At 42.2% G+C, this 27073-nt stretch overlaps 1 protein-coding gene across 4 annotated transcripts; it reads left to right on the top strand.

Moving 5' to 3' along the window:
* The first annotated feature begins 692 nt into the window (after nt 1–692).
* On the top strand, nt 693–26827 carry LOC128119777 (zinc finger protein 426). 4 transcript variants are annotated; one of them, XM_052753355.1, is made up of 9 exons: nt 693–1002; nt 6713–6842; nt 15366–15492; nt 16270–16393; nt 18236–18318; nt 20198–20324; nt 22227–22307; nt 23835–23917; nt 24369–26827. In XM_052753355.1, exons 4-9 carry the CDS (start codon nt 16369–16371, stop codon nt 25626–25628), a joined length of 1659 nt encoding a protein of 552 aa, XP_052609315.1. In that variant the 5' UTR covers nt 693–1002; nt 6713–6842; nt 15366–15492; nt 16270–16368; the 3' UTR covers nt 25629–26827. The 4 variants fall into 4 exon arrangements, with proteins under 4 accessions (XP_052609315.1, XP_052609305.1, XP_052609294.1 ...); XM_052753345.1 differs by lacking the exon at nt 15366–15492; XM_052753334.1 differs by lacking the exons at nt 15366–15492; nt 16270–16393 and having other exon boundaries at nt 24372–26827.
* Nucleotides 26828–27073: the final 246 nt, after the last annotated feature.

Here is a 27073-nt window from a genome sequence, read left to right as displayed (position 1 = left end):
AGAACCGAGAACTGGGAAAACAACTGCTGGGAAAGATGCAGATAGGGTTAGGAGAAGCTAAGACCCACTCAGTAATTATTTCAGGATTTCCAATCAAAAACCTCCAGCATCTCAAATTCCTCCAGTGGCTCCTGAGCTTGGTGGAGTGGGTTGAGGGTCGATCTGTTGAAGCACCGTTTATTGTTGCAAACTGCCCAAAGCAATCCCAACACCTTGAGAGGTCCAGATAATTGCGGAAGCGAGCCTGCCTTCTGTTCCCTACTGAATTAGGGAGCTCTGGAAAGCAAGGGTTTTAACGCGACGGAGGCAGGCAGGAAAAGTTTCTGATGAGCTTCCTGTGGGCGGAGTACCCACAGGAAACCTTGGGCTGGAAGGGCTTACGTGACAGGGCCTGGGCGCCACCGATGACTTCCGCTCCCACCCCTGGCCCGGCCCACAGCCTGGGTTCCAATTCTGTCTTGTCCTCGAGGCCAAAATTGGCCTCCAGCTCCCGCTGTGAAGTTAGCCCGGCGCCTCCGCCCTCATACTGCGAAGAAACCAGAATTCTGACAAAGGGAACGCAATGAAGTAGGATCCGAGCCCCGACCCCGCAGTAAACGAAGCGCGAGCGGAAGTGACGTAAGGGCCGCGACCGTCTCTTCCGGTCCCTGTCTGCAGGGAGGCGTTCCCTGGGGGCTGTGGCCTTTGTGAGTTCCGCGGTCCGGGGACGGCCTGGAGGTTGGTGGGAGGATACAGGACGAGCGTGCTGAGCTCCGCTCCGCCCGCCGCGGCTCCTCCCGTGGCCACGGCTGAGGCTCTCAGGCTGTCAGTCACCGCGTGGAAAGTGCCCGGAGGGCGCGTCCTGGCGGTGCCTGCATCTCCCGCTCTTCAAAAGCCGCCCAAGCAACTTTTATGGAAAAAAGCTGGTTGTTTTGTTTTTGTTTTCTCCACAGAAGGGAACGAGTTTTCGCTGGAGTAGTTGGAGTGACCAGCATCATAAACCTTGTGATTTCAGCGCCTTTGGTGAGCACTTAGTGAACGGTGGCTTTTGGAAAAGGCCGTATTCCTTAAAAAAATTAGAAACGAATGTCTCGGGTGAAAACTTGACTCATATTGTTGGTGTGTGTGTGTGTGTGTGTGTGTGTGTGTGTGTGTGTATGTGTGTGTGTGTGTGTTGACTGTTAGCTTCAGATACAAAGACATGCTTAGTTACTTAGAGTGTTCTTCTTTCTGGTGAGAGAGTATAAACGTTGATAGAACTCAAGTCCCCTTAAGAAAACTCAGCCGAGTGTGGCTGTGCATGCCTCAGATCTCAGCACTCAGGAGGCAAGAGGATTTCTATGAATTCCAGGCTAGCCTGGTATACATAATGAGTTCCAGGCTAACCAGTGCTACATAGTGAAACACTGTATTAAAAAACAAGCAAAAACCCAACAAACAATAATACTAGGCTGTTCTGTACAAAGTTCCTAGGCCTGTGTTTGTTCCTCCATCCCTTTTGTGCGCTTGTGCTAATGATCAAATCCAGGACCTTGTGCATGCTACAAATATTTTCTCTTAGTTCTTAGGCCTGTGCATCACTAAACTGCTTAAAAATACGGACCTCACAGAGGAAATGTGGGAAGTTTAATTAAAAATCGTAGAATTAACTGTTAAGATTGATAAATTAGTGTTCTCTCTCCCACAACATTCCCTCCCCATTTCTCTTTTTAAAAAAACCTTAAATGTACTTGCATATTAGATGGTCCAGAATCTGTTGTGGTACATTCATCTTTTTGCAGAAGTTTATTTGCTCTTTCCTCTAATAGATAAATATATTGTATGGTGATTTATTTGCTAAGATGTAAACAGAATAAAGGGGACCATGGCAGGGTTGTGGTGGCGCATGCCTTTAAGAGGCAGGCGGGTATCTGAGTTTGAGGACAGCTAGGGCTACACAGAGAAACCTTGTCTTGAAAAACAAAACAAGATTACTAGATTTCGATCAAGAAAGTTAGAGAATAGAGTTGGGTATGCAGCTCAGTGGTAGAGTGTTTGCCTATTATGTACAAATCCCTAGGTTCAATCTCTAACACCATATAAACTTGAGTGTAGTAGCCCATACTCCTGGAATCCCAGCACTTAATCCATAGAAGCAGGAGGATTAGGAGTTCAAGGTCATCCTTGGCTAAATAGTAAATTTTAGGCCAACCTGGATCACATAAGATCTTATCTCTTTTTTTTTGTTGTTTTTTGTTTTTTGTTGGTTTTTCGAGACAGGGTTTCTCTGTGTAGCTTTTCGCCTTTCCTGGAACTCACTTGGTAGTCCAGGCTGGCCTTGAACTCACAGAGATCCGCCTGCCTCTGCCTCCCGAGTGCTGGGATTAAAGGCGTGCGCCACCACCGCCCGGCTAAGATCTTATCTCTTAAAAAAAAAAAGAAAAAGAAACATATTAAAAACCAGTTGGGCATTTAGCTCAGTAGTAGAACACTTGCCCGACATGTGTTCAATTCCCAGCACCACACACACAAAAAAAAGAACTGAAAATTTAAAATGATGCAATGTGATATCTGATCTATAAACATTCAGAGTTCTCCACATTGTTTAAAAGAAATAAAAAGCTGGGTGTTGGTGGCGCACGCCTTTAATCCCAGCACTCGGGAGACAGAGGCAGGCGGATCTCTGTGAGTTCGAGGCCAGCCTGGTCTACAGAGAGAGTTCCAGGAAAGGCGCAAAGCTACACAGAGAAACCCTGTCTCGAAAAACAAAACAAAACAAAAACAAAAACAACCAACAAGCTTCTGGGTATGTGGAGGTGTATGATCCATTCAAGATTTCCGTATTGTGCTGGGCTTGGTGGCAGACACCTGCAATCCCAACAGCTGAGTGGGAAAGGCAAGAGTATCACTGCAAGTTGAGGTCCCCCTGGACATACCAAGACCTTGTGTTAAAAAATAAAACCAAAAGATGTCCATGTTATACTTGTTTATAAGCCATAAAGGTTACCAATTAATTGGCTGTATACATGTAGTAGACAAGCTGCGATCCATGGGTGAACAACTAGGCACAGCCTTCCCTTTTTTGAGGCAAGGTGTCATGTAGTTCAGGCAAGTCTTAAGCTTATTATTGGCTTAGGTTGGCCTTGAATTTGGACTCCTACCACCATCTCCCAAGTGCTAGCTTAACAGGCACATCTTGCTTTCAGTAAATTTGGGTGCCATAGCTTCCACTGCCAGCTCCAGAGGCTTCAAAAGGTTATGTGGAAGACAATTGGTAGATATCACATACTTGGATTATATTTTATCAGGGAGGCACCAGTTGGGGTCCTAATTTTGGTGCTCGCTAAAGGCCCTGCCTGTCACAGCACTTTGGCCATTAGAGCAGGGACTTGGGTATGCTAGGCGAGCACTCTGCACCCAGCCACAGCCCCAGTGCTTTGTTTTACAGAGGTTTGTCCTTTTAAATAAAAAATTGTAGGCCAATAGTTTGACAGGAGGACTGTCTTGAGCCCACCTCTCATCCCACCTAGTTTTTTTTAACATCCATTAGTCACCTGCAGTGAATACATGTCCCCCCCCCACTTTTTTTTTAATGTGTACACGCTCATACCTTAATGATGGTGACATGGTTGTGGTCAGAGGACAACTTTGTGGAGTTGATTCTATCCTCCTCCTATGTGGGTTCTAGTGACCCAACTCAGGTAGACAGGCTTATGCTGCAAGTGCCTTTAGCCAATTTGTCAGCCTTTTTATCCCCCCTTCCTTGTATTTATGGAGGTAGGTATATTGTCAGAGTAAGCTTTCAAGGACGAGTGTTTCGGGGTCAGAGGACATATGTACACTTTATTTTGACATACATTAATCTTTTTCTCCTTTTTCCAGGTCTTTTACCTATATAGCTGAATCAATTTTTTAACTTCATTTGAAACTTATTTTGGGAAAATAAGCAGATTTTTAGTTGTAACTACAAGGCATTTGTTGTGAAAAGGGAAGTCACTTGGCCATTTTAAGTGAATACGAGCACTCACCTGTATTCTCAGAAGCTGTATTTGCACGGGTGACCTGTCATCTAGTGCTTGGGCAACTGAGGCTAAAAAAAAAATCATTGAGTGATATATACCTCTAATACTAGGACTTGGGAAACTGAGGCAGGAAAGCACAAGTTGGAGGCCACCAGCATTACATAGTGAGAGTCTGTGTTTGAATTTATATTGTTTGGGGATGATATTTATGAGTGTTATTTAATTTTTGCTTTGTAATCTTGCTCTGGTGAATGGTTCTTTCTCCTTTGTGTCTCCTCCTCCCGCTCCTCTCTTTCCCCAAGCAGCATTTTTGCTGACTGTGAACTCAAATGAGCAAAATAAAGGGACTTTTAAACTTCAGGTTTTAGGTTTTCCAAAAATATTGATTGATTGATTGATTGATTGGTCTTGCTGTGTTGGGTAGGTCAGCCTTGGCCTCTATCCTCCTACCTCAGGCTCCCCAGCATTGTGAGTATAGGTGTGTCCACCTTGAGTTAATGATTTCAAAATGAGCCCCATTCAAGAGCTTAAAATACAATGTAATTTAGTAGATTATGTGAGTACATCAGTCTTTATGTTTCCATTTATGGTTTTTGAGATAGATTCCTGCCGTGTAGCCCTAGATGGCCTGGAACTCACTATGTAACTGATGTTTCCTCTTGCTCCTGCCTTATGACTACTGAGATCTATATATTTCTATATGTCTGCATTTTAATGTGAATAATATAAAGTATATATGTGATAAATTTTGTCAGATGTAAGTAATAAAATAGTTCTATATTCTGATCTAATCCAAAATGTATATAATTAATTTTCATGGATCAGATAGACACAGATGGTGCCTTGCAGTGTTTTACTGCGACCTCAGTGTTGTGACTTCATAGTCAAAGCCCCATATACAGTACTCAATATTGCTACTCATTCTCTTCAATCAACAACTTGTAAATATTTTTTACTTATATATGGGCTAACATATTCCTTTTAATGCCTGTTTCTTTTTATTTAATTTATTACTGTGTGTGATGTGGGTGTGTGGGTATGTGCGTAGAGGTCAGAGGACAATTTTGTAGAGTTGGTTCTCTCCCTGTCCTATTACCTGATGTGGGTGGGTTCTGAGGGTTGAGCTCAGGTCAGCAGGCTTGCATGGCAAGCAAGTGTACTCACAGAACCATCTCATCAGTCCCTCGGTGCCTATTTCAACCGCTTGTTAGCTGTACTGTGCCTCACTCTTCTTGCTTGAACACAGCATACTTTTCCAGTCTGCCTTTGAGGTACCACAGCAACTTTGTCATCACACACAGTCCATTCAAACAACATATTTTTTTGTTTTGTTTTATTTTTTTCAAGACAGGGTTTCTCTATGTAGCCTGTCCTGAATCTTGCTCTGTAGACCAGGCTGGCCTCAAACTCACAGAGATCCGCCTGGCTCTACCTCCTGAGTGCTGGATTTAAAGGCATGCTACCTGGCCTCAGACAACATCTTAACTGTATACACTTTTCTCTAGGACCACAAGTAGGACATTGATAGTATCTTCCAGGATTTTCATTTGACACACTTCATTTTTACATTTATTTTGTGTGTGTATGTGTGTGTGTGTGTGTGTGTGTGTGTGTGTCTGTCTGTCTGTCTGTCTGTCTGTCTATGTGTAGGGTGCTTGCACTCATGTAGGAGTGCCACAGTATTTATGGAAATTGATTGTCTGTTACAAACCTCTGGGTTCCAGGGATAGAACTCAGCTTTTCAGGCTTGGCAGCAAGTACCTTTATCCGCTGAACCATTTCACTGGCCCTGGCACAGTATTAAAATGACACAAAAAAATGCAACATCTTTTACTCACTCACCCTTTCCTTTATTTTTTAATTACACTTACTTGGGGGGTTGTTGAGATCATGGGGCAACTTGGGAGAGTTGGTTCTCTCCTTCCACCCTGTGGGGCCTTGGAATTGATGGTGAGCACCTTTTTCTACTGAGCCGTGTTGCTGGCCATGTCGTTTTAGTTCTGGTGGGATACATCCTTATTTTAAAGTTTTATTGACAAATTGAAACTAACAGCTAATCATGTTAGTGTCCTTCGATGCTTCTTCACTGTAGAGGTTTCATCAATATTTCTTATGCTTTGTAGTGTATCTGTCCCCGATAGCCTTTTGTTGCCATACTCTTCCGATAGAAGAAATTGCCCTTCTCAGCTTTGAGCTGTACATCAAGACAGCAAATGACATGCCTACTGGGCTATCTGAGAACAGGTTATCACAAATAGAGCCTTTACTTTCCATACCCAGCTGCCCATAATACTCCAGGTCATGGATATCCCATAAATCTGGCATGGATATTAAAGCCCAAGCCAGTGTTGCCGGTATTGTATCAAATCTGGGCCCTCTGATAAATTACAGCTGTAGGAACAGTGGCTCCTGTTCCCAGTCCCTGTACCTAGGTAGAGGTCTCTGAGACGCCTAGACTTTACAAGGAATAGCTTGGGTTTGACGTGTGAATGGCAATGAGAGTTTGTTATAGGGAGGATGCTGCTGCATTATGAATGTACCTTAGCCTTAATGTCCTTCATAAAGGACAAGTGCAGGAACTAGCACACTTGTTCAAATTTTAGATTGTTGTCCTTAGCATTAATGTTGTGCTCAGCCAGCTACCCCATTCTCACATGTAAACTGGGGAACAATTGTTAAGCATATTCTCCTTTGTTAACTATAGTATCATATTTGGTTTTATTTTGAAACAGGACTCGGGCTGGCCTTGAACTCTCTGTGTAGCTGAGGATGACCCTAAACTCATGGACTTCCCAGCTCCACCTCCTAAGTGCTGGAATTCCAAGTCTGTATCACCATACCTTACTCATATTACCACATTTTGTGAGTACATTTCCCCCTTTTTAACAGCATTTTTGGTTTCAACTGTGGTCCCCAGTAAGCAGCATATATATATATTTCTCATTGCTTATCTTCCCATGTTTTCCATAATGAAACTGTACCCAGTGTGAAGTGGTCACGTGAGTTTTTCTCTCACTTCGTACCTCCCTCCATCATCTACAGGTTGCTGAGTGAAATGAACAATATGATGGTCCCCTTATCTATAAGAGAGACTTTCCTTAATAAATGTGTTTTAAAATCATTTAATTATTTGAGTATTTTGTGTATGTATGCATGTGTATTTTTATGTGTTTAGATACTCACGTGGAACTAAGAAGTCAATACCTGTGTCTTCGCCTATCTTAATTCTTGAGATAGGGTTAAAACTATAGCTCACCACTTTGACTAGACTATCTGGCTAACAAGTCTCTGACCCCACATCCCTCCAGTACTGGGGTTATAGACATGTGCTAGCCTGTTGGATTTTACATGGGTGCTAGGATCCACACTCAGTGTCTTCATGTTTACACAGCAAGTATTTTGCTCACTGAGTCATCTCCCCAGATCCTATGGTTGGTCTAAGAATGTCAGTAGATAGCTTAAACTGTAGAGGGTGTAGAACTCTACGTGTATCATTTTCTGCCCCTAAACATATGCATCTGTGATAAACTTATGAATTCACTACAGTAGGAGATGAACAGAAATAACTAAGAAATTCAGCAATGTACTATAATAAAAGTTAAGTAATTATGGTTTCTCAATATTTTGTTGCCTCATAGTCACCTTTTTTCAGACTGATTGATCATGAATAGCATACTGGCATGTAAATATGGAAGCAACTAATGCATTTAGTTCTGTGTTAGTAGGATGTGACATATTACAAAGCCTCTAGTATTTACACCAATTCAGCATCTTTTGTCAAAATCAAGTCATAGGTTCCAGCACCTAATAGCACCTTATAATGATGCTTTGAAATCACTCAATATCAGCATGAAATATGGTCTGTCCTACAATGTACCTGTGATCGTTTTTTTTACATTTTTTTCGCTTTGAGGGCTTAATACAGTATAGATTGATCGTATCCACTCCTTTCTCAACTTCTCCCAGATCAGTTCCCATCTCCCTTCCCACCCAGCTTTCCTGCTTCTGTTTCTTCTTCCTCCTCTTTGTCCTTCTCTCATCAAGTCCAATTGGTGTTGCCCAAATACTCCATCCACTGGACTGTGGACAGCCTACAAGAGGTCGCACTTTTAAACTGACAACTGACTCCTCCCATAAGCTGCCAGTAATTCCTCTGCTAGGGTTAGACCTCATCTCACCTTCCCCTCTGTGCTGGGATTTTGTCTGGCTTGAGCTTGCAGAGGTCTTGTGCATGTTATACAACCACTGTGAGTTCATTTGTGTAAGAGTGCCATGGTGTGTCTGGGAAGCACTTTCATTATAGTCATTTGTGGTCTCTGGCCCTTACTCTTCCGTCTTGCTTGATTCCTGAGCCTTGAGGGGAAGGGTGTGATGCAGATGTCTCATTTAGGGCTGAGCACTCCAAAACTTCTTATTCTCTGCAGCGTGACCAGTATTGGATCTCTGTGTTGATTGCCATTTACTGCAAGAAGCTTCTCTGATGAAGATTGAGATTGAGATTGGGTTAAAACTATAGCTCACCATTTTGGCTAGACTATCTGGCTGACAGATAGTCTATGGGTATAGTGATAAGTCATGAGTTTGTTTAATACTATGTCTATTTAGCAGAGTAATAGTGGTAGGTTCCCTCCTATGGTCTATGACCAACTAGCCACAGGTTCTTGGTTCTGATAATGCCAGGTCTGGGTTCCATTTTATGTGAAGGGTCTTGAGTCCAATCAGAATGTGTTTGGTTACTCCCGTAGCACTTGTGCCGCTAGTGGTTGCATCACTGGGTATATCCTGCCAGAGTGGACATTATTGTAGCTTGCAGAGTGCACAGCTGGATGAGACTGGTGATTCCAGGACTGAAGAGGTAGCTCAGCAGTTAAAAGCACTCCTCTCCCAGAGGACCCAGGTTCAATTCCCAGCACCCACATGGCAGGTTACACCTATCTGTAACTCCAGTTCCAGGGCTTTTGACATGACCCAGGTTCAATTCCCAGCACCTACATGACAGGTTACACCTATCTGTAACTCCAGTTCCAGCACATTTGACATGATACTCTCAGACAGACATACAGGCAAAACACCAATGTACATAAAAATAAATTATATATTAAAAAAAAAAATTGACCACCGTCCCCCTCCACTCCCTAGTAGCATGCAGAGCACTCAGCACTAAAAGCTAGTCAATAGGGATGAAGCTTCCAGGTTAATAGCAGTTTGATTTTTTTCATGTTCTGTGGCTCAAGTACGTGGTGTCTTCAGCAATAGGGTCTTATTCTCAAGTTTTGAAGGGTAACCAAAAGCAATGGCAATAGTTTGTAATGTTTGGAGGTCTGTGCAACACCACCAAAAGAGGTAGTCCATTCTTGGCACTGACTTTTTTATTTGTTAGCCTGTGGTATATCCAGTGGAGACATTGTTGCCTGGCTACAGGGTAATTCTATTTAAACTCTTTTTATACAAGTATAAATTTTAGGAAGGTAGGCTTCTATGCAGTGTCTTCAAAAGGCTTTTAATGTTGCCTTTTCCCATACTCCCTCTTCTATTCTGCCCTTCTATCCCTGCTTTATTTAACCCATCCTGTTGGAGTAGTCATTTTTTTCCCTTTGTGATACGATGGTTAGCTTTTAATTGTCAACTTGTCCACCTGGAACCACCTGTAAAGAATCTAAGTTAGGAATTGTGTAAATCAGATTGGCTTGTGAGCATGTCTATGGGGGCATTGTCTTGATTGTTAATTCCTATAGGGAGTCCCAGCCTGTTGAAGGTGCCATCATTCCCTGGTTTGGGACTCTGAAATGTATGTATAAGATAGAAGAGCAAGCAACCAAGAATCCATTCATTTCTCTGCTCTTGATTGTCAATGTGATGTGAAAAGCTGTTTGAATTCATGCCTAGACTCCCCCTAGGTGATAGACTATAGACTCTAATTGTAAGCCAGATAAATCCATCATCCCTTAAGTTGCTTTTGGTAAGATTGTTTAGTCTAGGGCCAGTGGGTGACTCAGTGTGCAAAAACATTTGTCATGCAAGACTTGGAACCTGAGTTTGATCCCTGGAACCCACAGTGGAAGGAGAGAACCAGCTCCTGAAAGTTGTCCTCTGACCTCCACATGTACATGCCTACACATGCACACACAATAATAAATATTTTTTTAGGTCTCTAGTGCTTATTGAATGAATGATAGGATTTTTGACTGCCCACAGAGGAAGTAGAGATTGTGCCATTCCAGCTGCATCCTGCTAGAAATCTATAAGAAATCTCTATATTTCTTTTTTTTTTTTTTTTTTTTTTTTTTTTTTTTTTGGTTTTTTGAGACAGGGTTTCTCTGTGTAGCTTTGCGCCTTTCCTGGAACTCTCTCTGTAGACCAGGCTGGCCTCGAACTCACAGAGATCCACCTGGCTCTGCCTCCCGAGTGCTGGGAGAAATCTCTATATTTCTTATAGAGAGCAGACAAGGGTGTTGAAAAATTATGTTTTAATAACCAATGTTCTCAACACTTAACTTTGATCAAATAGCTGCAGGAGTATAATTCTAGCACTGCAAAAACTAAGAGGAGGGTAGAAAGTTCAAGGCCACCCTGGGCTCTCATGCAAGATTGAAAACATTATCTTGATTTTAGATAGAGGTGTCTGATCTGTTTTCTTGGGTGCTGATGGCAAAACAGAGTGTCTGGCTAGTGAACTGTGTTCCAAACCTTGTCATATGTCTAATGAACTCTTTCTAATTGTATGGATTTTGTTTTACTTTGTTTTTTGTTTGTTTTTCAAGATTGTCTTTAACCTCACTGTATAGCCAGGAATGACCTTGAACTGGGCCTCTTGCCCCATCCCTCAGATTAGGAATATAGATGTGCTTTGTCTCCAGTTAGATTTATAAACCTGTGGGAGCTAAGTCAGTCTGTTCTGCTCATCTTTTATATCTGCATAACCCAGATGACAAGTGTCAGCATTCCCAGTTGCTGCTTAAAATACTGAGTTGTGGTGTTCGAATGATGTCTCTGCAGTTAAGAGCATTTGCTGTTCTTCCAGAGGATCCAAGTTTAGTTCCCAGCACCTAAGTCAGACCATCAGTAATTCTAGTTTCAAAGTACCTGACAACTTCTTGGCCTCTCCAGGCACTTGGACACATGTGGCATGCTCTTTCGCACATGCATGCACATACAACACACACACACACAATTGAGTTAGCAGGAATGAAGGTGCACATCTGTAATCTGGCACTTGGGATGATCAAAAAGAGAAAGAAGACCAGTAAGATGGCTCAGTGGTAAAGGTGCTTGGTGCCAAGCCTGACGTCCTGAGCTCAATCCTTGGGACCCACATGGTGGAAGAAGAGAACCAACTCCCAAAACTTGTCCTCTGATCTCTACATGGGTGCCATGGACCATCAGCACACCCACACATACATATAGCAATAATAAAAACTTTAAAACAGGGTGGTGAGGTGACTCAGTGGGTAAAGCTTGTGGGTAAAAATTGCTGTGTGAGCTTGATCTGAATTTAATCCCTGGACCCCACAGTTGAAAGAGAGAACCAGCTTCCCAGTTTTGTTTGCTTGCCATCTTCTGTATACCATGGCACATGTACCTGCACACAGCACACACACTAATAATAATAATTAATAATATGTAAAGGACCAGTGAGATGACTCAGCAGCTGAAGGTGCCTACTCCCAAGTCTGACAGCCCAACTTCAATCCCTAGAGTTCACAGCAAGAGAGCCTATTTCTGAACGTTGCCTTCTACTTCTGCACATGTTCAGTCATACACCTATTGGGGACCAGCCTCAGCAGTTTCGAGGGTCTTGAAGAGCAGGGATGTCTGGCAGGCACAAGAAAAGGACTCGGACACATGGGTTGGTGCAAGCTGATGAGTCTTGTCAGATCTGGAGGTGTGCGTCTTCTCCGCCTTCTCCCGATCCCACTCAACCCCACTCTTTTATTGTAATAATACAAGGAAATAGGGGATGAGAAAATTCAACAGGTGATTGGGTTTTTCACAATAGTTTCAAAAGTTCTTTTTGGAAATCAGCAAAGTGTACCCCATGCCCCTTGATTGCACATAGAAGTTCTCAGGCAGAAAACCAAAGCGTACCAGCTTATTCTTTTGCAGGTTGATAATTATCAGAACATCTGAGGCAATCACCCCAGAGGCCATCTACTTAGAAAGCACAGAAGTACAAGCAGTGGTTTAAGGTACCAGACTGTCAGCTTCCTCTCAGCTTAAGTCCTTCTTCGTCACTCTGTAATTCGTCAAGTGTCTTTTAACTAGTTCTGGACAACTCTTGTCTGTTATCCCATCTATATGTCACTCCATCTACAGTTTTCTGCCACCAGCCTTCTGGGTTTTAAATGATTGCTTCTTTGGGACTGTGCTTAGCATGCACAGGCAGAGTTCTCGGGTCATCTAAGGTTGAATTTTGCACAAGCACTAAATTTAATTCAGCATGACTCTGTATCGCATCCCATACGCTATAATTCTGAACAATTGCACTCTGTATAATTGTTCCATGCCTGAAGAGCTTCCTCAGGCTTCAGGTTTTTCCCATGACCCGCATAACAGCTTTAACTCCTGCCACTGTCACAATCTCAATATCATTTCTAATTTCATGGAAACCACTGCAGGAGAGAGAGAAAATCATAAAGAACAAGTAGATTAGGAGGATTACAAGAACCAGTAACAGTTGGATGGGTGAGAACATGACATGCATACGCCATAAAGTCTGCCCTCAGGACACAAGGGTGGTTTTCTTCTGGCCCACAGAAGGCAGGCTTAGTAGAATGTCTGGCAGGGCAGGCCCGGAGGGATGGATGTCCTCATTCTCGGGTACCTGCAGCACAGAATCCACTGCCATCACCTCAGGCTTTTCCTGTGCCGTCTCCGGCATCTCCTGATTCCCACAACACACAATAATAATTAATAGTAATTACACTTTTAGACCAAAACTACTAACAGTTCATGTGTGTGGGGTGCTAGAGAGCTGGCTCAACTGTTAAGAGCACTTACTGCTCTTGCAGAGGACCAGTGTTTGGTTCCCAGCACCCACATGGTAGTTTATAACCATCTGTAACTCCAGTTCCAGAAGAATCCAATACTTGAATTTTCTGACTTCCTTGGGCACCAGGTATGCACATAGTGTACATACATACATGCAAACAAAACACTCAAAATACATTTGAAAAAAACTTATTAAAGAATTCATAGCTGGGTGGTGGTGGCGTACATCTTTAATTCTAGCACTTAGGAGGCAGAGGCAGGTGGATCTCTGTGAGTTTGAGGCCAGCCTGGTCTATAGAGCGAGATCCAGAACAGGCACCAAAACTACACAGAAAAACCCTGTCTCAAAAACTAAAAAAAAAAAAAAAAAAAAAAAAAATTCTTATGTTGGGAGAAGAAAAAGGCTGGGAGCTGGTGTGTGTGTGAGGAGTGGGGCTGGGGAAGGCTTGTCCCCAGGAAAGAGGTCAGATCATATTGCAGGAAGAACTGGAGCCTGGGGAATCATGAGGGGTACCACACACTAACCAGGACTGCTTAGCTTTGCATGTCTCTTGCCCTCTGTTTAAATCTGAAGTTCATGTTAGGATCTCAGAGATAGGCTTGGAGGTAAAGGCCATTGTTTTGTTGGAGGTACAGGTCACACTTTTTTTTTGAGACAGGGTCTCTCACCACTATGTAGCTCAGGCTATCCTGAAACTTACTATTGCAGACCAGATATCCACCTGCCTCTGCCTCCTTAGTGCTGGGATTAAAGGCATGCCACCACCACCTGGCCAACTGCTATTAATTTTTTTGCCATTAAATTTTAACAAAATGTTTTTTTTTTTTAATTTTTGGTTATGAGCCTAGGATTTAACAGGTGAGCCATATCTCCAATCCCCAGAATTATTTTTTAAATACATAATGCTTAATGATGACCAAAAGGAGGGCTGGGGATAAAACTCAGTGGGTAGAATACTTGCCTAGCATGCACAAAACTCTGGGTTTGATCAGCATTACCACATTCACTGGGCATGGTGGCACACATCTGTGTTGATTCTAGCACTTGAGAGATGGAGGTAAGAGGATTAAAAGTTCAAGGCTAAGGCGGATCTCTGTGAGTTCGAGGCCAGCCTGGGCTACCAAGTGAGTTCCAGGAAAGTCTCGAAGCTACACAGAGAAACCCTCTCTCGAAAAAACCAAAAAAAAAAAAAAAAAAAAAAAAAAAAAGGTCAAGGCTAACCTTGGCTATGTGGTGAGTTTGAGGCCAGCCTAGGACATGAGATCTTTTGTTTTCTTTTGTTTTTTAAAAACAACTTGGGAGGCAGAGACAGGTGGATTCCTGAGTTCAACACCAGCCTGGTCTATAGAACAAGTTCCAGGTTAGCCATGGATGAAAAAAATTAAACATATGAAACACTATTCCTACCTTTTATTACCTAAGGAAGGAATGCTGTTGGTACTTTCCTATAATCTTAAGATTTGAGAAACTGAATGGGAAGATTGCTATGAGTTTGAAGCTAGCCTAGGCTATATAGTGAGATCTTGTTTCGGGCAACTAATCAGAAACCCTAAAACAAAAAACTGAAAAGATGGTTCTCTGAAAAGACCTATAAAATAGGTGTTAAATAGGTCTGATTTTGCTCTAGCCTTCCCTGTACTAGGGGGAGAAGACAGGTCTTTTGAATTCCGTATTTCCTACCACGACCTTGCTGAGGTTGCTTACTGCTTAAATTGTATTCTGAGATTTCCCCTGCCCAAATACCTTAACATTTAAGACTGGGATATAGGTCAGTGGTAGAACTCTTGTCTGCCCTGCATGAGATCCTGATTTCCACACCTGCAAAACAGAATCAAATACTACCAACAAAAATCTCCCTGAAAACAAAAGAATTATTTTGGGACCATAAAGATGGCTCAGTGTTTAAGAACATTTGCTGTGGATCTGAGCCTCATGTATCAAACCAGGTGTCCAGTTAACACGTGTAACTCCAGTCCTAAGAAAGGATGGAGACAGGAGGATCGCTAGAGCTTGCTGGCTTTCAGCATAGCTGAGAAAATGTGAGCCCCAGGTTCAGAGAAAGACACCACTTTAAATGAATGGATGAAGAAAGATAGGAAAGGGCATCAGACACCTTCTGGCCTCTACATGTGCACATAAACAGAAGACATACAAATAAATAAGAAAATAACAATCTGCTTGTTGTACATATAACTTTACCACTCATTAAAGATAAGAGCAAATTTGCATACTAATGAAAAAACTCTTACCTGCCTTCAAGTCCTGCATCATCATTTTTTAACTGGATGGTAAATGAGCAATTGCTAATGTTCTCTGAATATAGATCCTTTCCTGTTTTGTTCTGTTTTAAATTTTATGATTATTTTCTCTCTGTGTGTATGTAATGCATGATGTAGGGAGAAGGGTGCACATATCACTTCACGAGTGGAGATCAGAAGACAGTTTGTAGAGTTGGTTCTTTCCTTCCACCTTTACATGGATCCTGGAGATATGACTTAAGCTGTCAAGCTTACATGTCTGGAGGCAAGTGGCTTTACCTGCTTAGCCATTTTGCCAGCTCCCTATTTTTTTTTTTTTTTTTTTTTTGAGGCAAGATTTTGTTTTGTATCCTGGGCTAGCTTTGAACTTGCAGCATTTCCCCTGACTCAGCCTCCCAAGGACTGGCATGTAGGTGGAGTTTTCTGTCTCTCCAGCCCACTCCCAAATAACCACACAACGACTTATTATTAATTATAAATGCTTGGCTGGTAGCTGAGGCTTGTTACTAAATAGCTCTTTCAACTAAACCCATATTTCTTATCTATGTTCTACTGCATAGTGGTACCTTTTTTCAGCATGGCGTGTTCATCTCCTGCTTCCTCTGCATCTTGCTGGTGACTCTGCCCGTCTTCATCCTCATACTCTCTTTTTGTCCACAAGTCCTGCTAAACTCTACCTGCCTAGCTGTAGCTCTTTATTAAACCAATGAGAGCCCTATATTAAACCAATGAGAGCAACAAATTTTCACAGTGTACAAAAAGATTGTTCCACAGCACTAGCATTGCAGTCATGCACTACCATACTTGGCTTTCTTTGAATGTAGGTCTTTTTAGGGCAGTTGTATTTACTGTGAAGGCTGGTTATAATGATAATTGAACACATACATGCACACATACACACGTACACACACACACACTCCTTGCACAGTGTGCTACATAGCATTCCTCAGTAAATGGCAGTTAGTATCACTAGAATTCATGTGTCAGAGACATGTTAATTAATGATTGATACTACAGGAATGCTAATGGTTGTGTACAACAGGTAATGGAGAGTGCTTCTGTCCACTGAAACTCAGCAGCTGCACTAAAGTGATGATAACCCCAGTCAAAGGAGTATTCAGACACACTTCCATGTTACAGAATGGCAGCAGCTGATTCATCCCATGGTAAGGTCTGATGATTCTGTGTCTTAGAAGAATTCCTAAGGTTCCCCTAGGGATTCCCAGCACTGTAGTCTAGGTCAGAATAGTTTATGTTGCTGATTCTTTGTATACTTTAAAAAGGTAGTTCTCAGGACTGCAGAGATGGCTCAACTGTTAAAAAAACACTTGTTGCTCTTGCAGAAGACTCCAGCTCCCAGCACCCAAATGGTGGCTCACAACTATCTGTAACTCCAGTTCCAGGGGACCAAATGCCTTCTTCTGACCCCTGCAGACATTAGGTACACACGTGATGCATAGGCATATATGCAAACAGAACACTAGTACATGTAAAATTTAAAAACAAAAAGGTAGTTCTTTGAGAAGATACTCCATAGGTAACAGCTGTGCAAATTCTGAGTTGGTCTGCCTTGGTCCCGTGCCAATGAAGAGAGTGGGTATTTATATGATTGGAAAAACCAAGGATCTAGTATTTGAAATGTGCTCTGAGGATTTTGTTATATTTGGGTTTTTTTTTTCTGTGTGTGTGTGTGTGTGTGTGTGTGTGTGTGTGTGTGTGTGTGTACATGTTAATGTGTATGTGCACATTGGTGTGTGTGTGTGTGTGTGTGTGTGTGTACACATGTTAATGTGTATGTGCACATTGGTGTGTGCATGTGGAGATCAGAGGTCCACACTGGGTGTTTTCCTCAGTCATTCACTGCATTACTTTTTTTTTTAAAGGAATCTTTGTTTGTTTGTTTCTTTGTGTGTGTGTGTGTGTGTGTGTGTGTGGACAACTTTTAGGAGTCAGTGCTCTCTCCTACCTTGTGGATCTCTGGAATTGAACTCAGGTTGACAGGTTTGGAAGCAAGTGCCACTTGCTGGCCCACGGGAATATTTGTAACATCTCTGGGGTGTGTTACAAGGGAAAAGGCGAAGTCTTCATTATAAGTTTTATAATCATGACAAAGTACCATTTTTTTGTTTTAGATTTTATTTGTTTTTATGTGTATGTGTGTCAATGCATCATGCCCATGGAGGCCAGAAAAGGGTGTCAGATGGGACTGGACAGTTGTGAGCTGCCATGTGGGGCCTGGGAATTGAACCTGGGTCTGCTAGAAGACACATCAGTGCTCTTAGTCACTGAACCATCTCTCCACCCCCAATACTTTTCTTTTTTGAGATAGGGCCCCGTGCAGCTCATGGTGGCCTTGAATTTGCTAGGTAACTAATGATGGCCTTGAATTTCTGATCCTTTTGCTTCCACCTCTTGAACTGGGCTGACAGGTATGCACCATCATACCCATTTTTATGCTAAGATGGAACATGGGTCTCCATGCATCCTAGGCAAGTACTGTACTGACTGAGCTCCAGCTCCAGCCCTGATAAAGTAGTGTTTTCAGGGCATCAGGCTGCTTTACTTGTGAAATGAGGCTGTTGTTAATAGTTACCCCAATAAGCAGCATTCCTTGTCATCCTTCTTTCAGGTTGTAGATGGGACGGGACTGTCCTAGCATTCTGTGGCATGTAGGGGTGGGGAAGAGCACTTGTGTGTGTGTGTGTGTGTGTGTGTGTGTGTGTGTGTGTGTGAGAGAGAGAGAGAGAGAGAGAGAGAGAGAGAGAGAGAGAGAGAGAAAGAGAAAGAGAGAGAGAGGTGAGGAATGAGTGAGAGAGAGGGAGGAGAGAGGGATATATTGAGAGACACAGAACAAGAAAGATGGAAAATAGGAGGGAGGGAGGCATCAGTCTGTAGTTAGATTGATTACATAAGGCTTTTGTATTTTTGTAGTAGGGTGGAATGACTTCTGTGCCTTTGAATGAGATTCTGGACAACTGAGTGTTCATACCTGCTTCCTTTTCCTTAAGATCTTTCAGGGGACTCAGTCTGCCTTCAACAAGAAAAGGTATCAGCAGAAAGGATGTTGATTGACTGCCTGACAAAGTATCAGGTAAAAAAATACACACATATACACACTTTCAAAATGTTCTACCTGTAGACAGTTTCCTCTGGACAAACTTGTCTCTAGAGCAAATAGAGCCTCACCTAAGGCTCTTGTTCCCTGTTCTAGTTTCCTGGGAGTTAGAGCCTGCCATAGTTCGCCTTCTGTTGCCCTGATAAACATAAGGAGGTGGGGAGAGAAAGGGTTCATTTCAGTTTACAATTCTCAGATCATCATCCACCACTGAGGGAAGCCAAGGCTGGAACTTGAGGCAGGAACTGAAGCAGAGACCAATGGTGGAATCTGTTTCCTGGCTCATGCCCCTGGCTTGCTCAGCTACCTTTCTAATACATCCCAGGCCCACCTGCCCAGGAATGGTACCACCCGCAGTAGGCTGGGCCTTCCTTCATCAATCGCCAATCAAGAAAATGCCCCCCAGGCCACTCTGATGAAGGCAGTTCCACAGTTGAGACTCCCTATTCCCAGATATGTCTAGGTTTGTGTCAAGTTGACAGTGACTATGACAAAAAAACTTTCCTGTTAAGTGAGTTGGAAACTTACAGTTAATCTTGATTTTTCAGTAATAACCTGGTTTTACCTTCATGGTGTCAACTCATGTTTCTTCTTTTCTTCTTTCTTCCTTTCTTTCTTTCTTTCTTTCTTTCTTTCTTTCTTTCTTTCTTTATTTCATTTTTATTTTTATTTTTTAGATTTATTATGTATACAGTGTTCTGCCTGCATGTGTCCTTGCAGGCCAGAAGAGGGCACCAGATCTCATTAGAGGTGGTTGTGAGCTACCATGTGGTTGCTGGGAATTGAACTCCAGACCTCTGGAAGAGCAGCCAGTGTTCTTAACCTCTGAGCCATCTCTCCAGCCCTCATTTTGTTTGTTTGTTTTTATTTTTGGTTTTTCTAGACAAGGTTTCTTTATGTAGCCCTGGTTATCCTGGAACTCACTCTGTAGACCAGGATGGCCTCGAACTCACAGAGATCCACCTGTCTCTGCCTCCTGAGTGCTGAGATTAAAGGTACATGCCACCATCGCCCAGCTTCCTCATGTTTCTTTTATTATTACATTTGTGTGTGTGTGTGTGTGTGTGTGTGTGTGTGTGTGTATGTGTGTGTCTGTATATATGTATGTGCACATGAATGTGTAGATGCAAATGTTTATATGAGCACATGCCACAGTGTGTGGATTCAGAGGACAACTTGCAAAAGTCAGTTCTCTCCTTGCATCATGTGTGTCTGAGGATCACACTCAGGTCATCAGGCATGGTGGCAAGTGACTTTACCCACTGAGCCATCTTGCTGGTCCCTGGTCAACTGATTGTTTCTTCCTTTGTTAAGTTCTCTGGCAGATGATAAGATAGATGACAATTTATTTTTCTACAGACATTTATTCATGTATGCACATTCCTCACATCTTTAGGAAGTGCTGGCTACTGTGCTTAATACAGAGAAATATGGTATTTTCTTGTGTACTGCTAGTACCAGTTCCAGTTCAGCAGTGGCATGTAACTTGAGGAAATTAAGAGAGTGGGCTGCATATGTCTATAATGTCATGTGGGTGGAGACAGGCAGATTTCAGGTCTCTCTGGTCAGCCGGTCTAGCTGAAACAGCAATTTCCAGGTTCAGTGAAAAACCCTGTCTCAGAAAATAAGGTGAAGAATTCATTGAGGAAGTCATCCCAACATCATCCTTTGGCCTTCACATGAACTTGCACAGGCAAGTATACCTATCAGTATACATGCATATACAACACACACACACGAGTTTACAGAGGGGCCAGGAAATTTTCTATAGAGGATGGGTCCTGCTTCCTCATCCTCCCATGTTCATTAACAAAGATCTTATTTGGCTAAACCCAGCATGTCTTCAATATTTCAGAAGTTAGTAAGCTTTGAGGATGTGACTGTGGACTTTACCCAAGAGGAGTGGTCCTCACTGAACCTAGCCCAGAGAAGCCTCTACAGAGATGTGATGCTGGAGAACTACCAGAACCTGGTGTCAGTAGGTAGGTCTGCTGTTGCTCCCTGTAGCCTCTCATGGACTGTGTTTCAGGAATGGTGATGGTGGTTCTGAGTAAGACACAGCTCCATCCCTAAATACTTACTTTTTTGGTTTTTGCTTTGCTGTATTTTGAAACAGGGGGTCTCATTATAGCCCTTGATGGCCTGGAACATGAGCTGTAAAACAGGCTAACCTCAAACTCACAGATATTACCCTTGGCTCTGCATTCTGAATGCTGAGATTAAAAGTATATACCACCCTAAATATGTCTTAATATACTGGGGTAGTTCTCAAAAAGGCCAAGTCTGTATATATTTTTGCTGGGTGTTGGTGGCTCATGCCTTTAGTCCCAGCACTAAGGAGACAGAGGCCAGCAGATCTTTGAGTTTGAGGCCATCCTGGTCTACAGAGCGAATTCCCAGGGCATCCATGCTACACAAAGAAACCCTATCTTGAACCCCGCCCCTCACTCCAAAAAGAGAGTATATATTTTCCCTCTCCATGTTGATAACCTAAATTAGAGACGTCAGTATAAAATCTTATATCATTTGTGTGTCAATAAGTTCTCTTGGAGTTTAAGAGATGGCTCTGAATTGTATTGCAAAATAAAAATAAAAAGTAAAAAAAAAAAAAAGAGATGTTGCAGTGGTTAAGAGACCTTGTTGAGGACCTGGAGTGGGGATCCAGTACTTACATAACAAGCGACTTGTGGTCTTGCACACACCTGAAACCCTAGTATAGAATGGGGGGAGGTTGGAAATGAGGATCACTGAGGCTTGCTGGCTCCCAGCCTAGCTGGAAAAACATAAGCCAAGGTTCCAGGAGAGACTGCCATACACAAGTGAGACAGAGAGTGACAGAGAATGGCACCCAACACCCGCTTTGTCCTTTGCATGTGGGCACAGGCATGCACACAGATGTGCATATACCACGTACACATACATCACACACATCCATACCCACAAATGCATATATTTAATTAAGGAAGGGGCTGGGGAGATGACTCCGTTAGTAAGGTGGTTACTGCTCAAGCAAGAGGACTGTGTTAGATCCCCAGCTCTCATGTAAAAGTCAGGTGGGATACTGACCACCACATATACGGAAGCACGCCCACAGACATGAGCACTTATACACACATGCAAAATAATAAGTAAATTAGAAAGTTTGATTATCTTGATGACTGTGATGAACAATACTATATATGAACCACTTGTAGTTAATTTCCCTAGAGGAACAAAGATCTCTTTGTTGCAGTTCTCTCTCTCTCTCTCTTTCTCTCTTTTGCTTTTGGTTTTTGAGACAGGGTTTTACTGTGTAGCTCTGGCTGTCCTGGAACTCACTCTGTAGACCAGGCTGGCCTTGAACTTAGAGATCTACCTGCCGCTGCCTCCTGGGATTAAAGGCATGCACCACCACTGCCTGGCTGTTGCAGTTCTTACTTCCTGTTTGAATAAAAGTCAAATTCTGGGTTAGATATGACTCAGTGGTCAAGCACCTACCTATCACTTGCAAGGCCCTAGGTGCAGTCCCCTGTACTACAGAAAGAAAACTCTGATGCTTTGTAAATGTGTACGTGACTAAATTAATTGGGGTCTTAGGCTCCAGAGCAAATTGAACTTTTGAGGCATAGACAGGTGGTACTTGTATTATTAGTCCCTTAAAAATAATATATGTTATCATTACAACTCTAATTCCTAGTCAGGGTTGATGGCACACTTCTGGAATTCAAGCATGTGGGAAGCCAAAAGAGGACTATTGCTGTGAGCTTGAAGCCAGTGCTTGTCTCCAAACACTGGAGAAAAAAAAGCAATTTTTTTTTCTCACAAATTCAGATTCGTGAACCCTGGGAAGTTATGCCATTTTTCTGTCTGTGCCTTCTCACCAATGTGTCTTACCTTGTGCACAGGATATCAGCTCATCAAACCCAGTCTGGTCTCTTGGTTGGAACAAGAAGAGTTTAGTACAGGTCAGAAGATAGTTTTCCCAGGTCAGTATTCTTGGAAATTCTTTTTTTCTTCTGAGACAGGGCTTCTCTGTGTAGCCCTGGCTATCCTGGAACTGACTCTGTAGATAAGGCTGGCCTCGAACTCACAGAGATCTGCCGGCCGTCTCTCTCCTGAGTGCTGGGATTAAAAGTGTGTACCACCATCACTGGGCTTGGAAATTCTATTTAATGAAAGTTTAGTATGTTTGCAACTGAAATAAACTTAAAATAAAAACAAAACTCTTGTGTTGGACTGGAGAGACGGCTCAGTAGGTAAAGGCATGTACGGCCAAGCCTCACAACTTGAGTTCAATCCCTGGAACCCACACGGTGGAAAGAGAGAACCAACTCCCAAAGTCCCCTGACCTCTACTGCATGCTGTGACACATGTGCATGTGTGCATACATATACTCAGTATGTGAATGAATGGATGAATGAATGTTTAAAAAACCTTAAAACCCTCGTATATGTATGTGTGATGTGTGCATGTATGGGTTGCCACGGTATGTATTTTGGAGTCAGAGGGCAACCTTTGGTGTTGGCCCTCACCTTCCACTGCGTTTTGACAGTGTCTCTGTTTGCCACCGCATGTGCCAGACCGGCAAGCCTCAGGGGATTTCCCTGTCTCCGCCCCCATCTTGTCATAGATGCACTGGGACTGCAGACACATGCTATCATGCTCAGCCTTACGTGAGTTCTGGGCATCTTGTCATAGATGCACTGAAATTGCAGACACATGCTATCATGCTCAGCCTTACGTGAGTTCTGGGCATCTGAACTCAGGTCCTCACACTTGTAAAATAAGACTTTACTCTTTTTTAACCAGCTCAGCTCCTATAATGAAGTTCTTCAAGATAAAATTTGTCTCAGAACTCTGAGGCAAGAAGGAAAATCTTCAACTTCCAATATTCTTTTAGTTTACTTAATCTTCTTGCTTTGAGAGATTTTTCTACTTAAATTTCCCTGAAATTTTCTACTCTCTTTCCCTTATAATTTCTTTCTGTTTACCATTGGTTTTAATTTTTATATAATTAACTTTTAATATAATCTAAAAGTTTGATCCAGTGTTATTGTTTTTGCCTGGCATGATGGCACATTGCTGTGATCCTTCTATTCAGGAATCTGAGGCAGAATGGTTATGAAGTCAGCATAGTATGAGCTGTGTAGTGAGTTCAAGGCTGGGCTGCTTAGTCTTAAAATAGAACAGAAAAATAACCTCATCTGTTTCTACTTTTTTCTACCTTTTAAAATTCAAAATAAAAATAAATGAGCCTTATTTTTTTAAAGATAATTTATTTTTATTTTATTTGTATTGGTGTTTTGCCTGCATGGATGTCTATGTGAGAGTGTCAGATATTGATGTTCGAGACAGTTTTTAGCTGCCATGTTGGTGCTGGGAATTAAACCTGGGTCTTCTAGAAGAGCAGTCAGGGCTCTTAACCACGGAGCCATCTCTCCAACCCAAGCCTTATTTTTAACTCCCGTTTTCCATTTCTTTCTCTTAACATTTATTTTTCTGTTTTACTTCAGAATGGAAAGTGCAGCTTGAAACCAAATGTTCAGCACCCCAACAGGAATTTTTGAGGAATAACGTATCCAATGGGATGCAAATGGTAAGAATAAAAAATTTATCTTATTTTTATTCTCAAAGAAAATTAGCGGCTAGAGATGTGTCTCTTGTACAGTACCTAATTGGTGTGCTTGAAGCCCTTCGAAGGAGAAAACTAGGAATCCCATTAAAGGAGGGTTGAGAGAAGCAGATAATACACAAGAGCAAGTGTCTGAAGAAATGGTATTAAATTGTGCCCATGATGTGTAATGAAACTCACTGCTTTGGAATTCACACAAAATTACATCTTTTTCTTGGAATGGTACAGAAATCTTTTAAAGATTAGACCGGATAACAGCATTCTGGAGGAAGTGTTTAATCACACCACTTGAGAGCAATTCACGAGTATGAACTGTATGCATGTAGTGAAAAATAATCATAATGTTTTGTTATCAAATGGTTATAACCTTACCAATTGGCTGCCAAAAAGAAATGTTGTTCTTCCCTTTTATCAGCAGACAGGAAGCCAGAATGGAAGGGAGCGCTGTAACTGGACGAAATCTGGAGACTTCTTCAGTGAACTCTTATCCCTTAAGACACATATGGAAACTCAAACTACACAGGATGATTATGACTGTAGTCAGTATAGAAAAGACCTTGTAATGCTTCAGAAGAAAAACTGTGCTGGTGAGAAACTTTCTGAGTTCAATCAGAATGAAGAAATCTGTATGACCCCAGTTAAGGTTAATCAGAAAATTGCCACACAAGAGAAATCTTTTGAATGCAGTGACTGTGGGAAGTCTTTTATTAATCAGTCACACCTTCAGACACATAGAAGAACTCACAGTGGAGACAGAATTTATGACTGGAATGAATATGGGAGAAGTTTTATAAACTCAAGACTTGCTGTGCTTATAGAAACTCTCAATGCAAAGAAACCTTACAGATGTAAGGAATGTGGGAAAGGCTATAGATACCCTGCATATCTAAATATTCACATGCGAACTCACACTGGTGAGAAGCCCTATGAATGTAAGGAATGTGGGAAAGCCTTCAATTATTCCAATTCATTTCAGATACATGGAAGAACTCACACTGGAGAGAAACCCTATGTATGTAATCAGTGTGGGAAAGCTTTCACTCAGTACTCAGGCCTTAGTATACATGTAAGATCTCACAATGGCGATAAGCCCTATGAATGTAAGGAATGTGGGAAAGCCTTCCTTACATCCTCACGACTTATTCAACATATAAGAACTCACACAGGAGAAAAGCCTTTTGTGTGTGTCAAATGTGGGAAAGCCTTTGCTATCTCTTCAAATCTTAATGGACATTTGAAAATGCATGCTGAAGAGAAGACATGTGAGTGCAAGATTTGTGGGAAAGCATTTGGATATCCTTCATGTCTTAATAATCACATGAGAACTCACAATGCCAAAAAGTCATACACATGTAAGGAATGTGGGAAGGCCTTTAACTATTCCACCCACCTTAAAATTCACATGCGAATCCACACTGGAGAAAAACCCTATGAATGTAAACGGTGTGGGAAAGCCTTCAGTCATTCCACTTCATTTCAGATACATGAAAGAACCCACACTGGAGAGAAGCCCTATGAATGTAAGGAGTGCGGGAAAGCCTTCATCTGTCCCAGTTCCTTCAGAATTCATGAAATAAGTCACACTCACACTGAAGAAAAACCATATAAGTGTCAGCAGTGTGGAAAAGCCTACAGTCATCCTCGTTCACTTCGAAGGCATGAAAGAAGTCACTAGTGAGAAGCCTAGTTGATGTATGCTATGTGAGAAAGCCATTATTTGCTCTAGTTTACTTTGAAGACATGATGGTGCTCACACTGGAGAGAAAATATTAAAATTATATACATAGCTTGGAGCAGTGCTGTGTGGTAGCTGCTCAGGAGGCTGAAGATGGGGGATAAATTTAAAACTATACTGGGCAACACAAATACTCCATGTCAGAAAAATTAAAATGAATGCTGGCAAGATGGCTCAGTGGATCAAAGCACTTGTGAATGTCTGACAGCTTGAATTTGATCCACATCCATGTAAAATAGACAGATATAGTGGCATGCATCTGTATTCCCAGCAGTCCTACAAGATGGGAGGCAGAGGCAGGAGAATCACCTGGAAGCTTGCAGGGCAGCTAGCTTGGAGTATGCAGCATGGCAGAAAGAACAAGAGAGACCCTGCCCTGCCTCACAAAGGTAGAAGAACCAATGCCCTAAAGTTGTCCTCTGACCCCGTATGTTTACCCACTTCCCCACATATGCCACAGTAATAAATACAATTTCAAAGAATTGAAATGAGGGCTGTTGAGATGGCTCAGTAGATAAAGCCTTCTCCATACAGTACTGACAACTTGCTTTCTATCCCTGGTTCCCCACAGTGGAAGGAGAGAATTGGCACTTAACAGCTGCCCTGTGATCTCCATCTACATGAATGCTGTGGCACACATGCCCTCTTGCCAGTCTCCAAGAGTAATAGATTTTAAAAATTGAAATGAGAGACTGTAGAGATGGCTCAAACAGTTACCAGCACCTGCTACTCTTGCAGAGGACACAGGTTCTATTCCCAGCATTCACATGGCAACTCACAACCATCCATAATTGTAGTTTCAGGGCATCTGGCACCCTCTTCTGGCCTCTGTGAACACTCAGCATAAATAGAGTGCACATGTGCAGGCAAAACACTTATACACATAAAGTAAAGATAATAAAAAGAAAAGGAAGCTGCAATGAGTCCTGTTAGGTCAGATGTCTGATGTCCTCAGAAGGTTAAGGTGCAGCAGGATGCAGAGAGAAGACCATGGGAGTCTTCAAATGGCCTTCTGCAAGTGAGACAGATGGCTACCACGTGTCTTTCTACTATGACCTCCAGAGGAAACTACCTGAGTTATGCTGATCTTTGATTTCCAGCCTCCCAATTGTAAGAAATAAATAACCACGTTTAAGCTACCTGGTCTGTTACTTTGTTGCATTAGCTCTAACAAATATATTCAATATGAATGAACCTTTGGACTACCCAAAAGCTTTAGTTACATGCAGGTTTGATTGCAGTGGCCCTTATTTGTATAACCCTACAGTTTGAGAGGTGGGAGTGGGATTGAGTGTAAGACCTGTGCTACACAGCAAGGTCTTGTCTGTCTTCTGTGTTTTCAAACATTTTTCTTCAATATCACACCTTTACAAATCAAATCAAGG

The sequence above is a fragment of the Peromyscus californicus genome, unplaced genomic scaffold (genome assembly GCF_007827085.1).
Source record: "Peromyscus californicus insignis strain IS unplaced genomic scaffold, ASM782708v3 Scaffold_11__1_contigs__length_118956290, whole genome shotgun sequence".
In the NCBI taxonomy this organism is placed as follows: Eukaryota; Metazoa; Chordata; class Mammalia; order Rodentia; family Cricetidae; genus Peromyscus; species Peromyscus californicus.
Note: the sequence above shows the minus strand (reverse complement) of the source record. Positions and strands in the feature narration are given on the sequence as shown.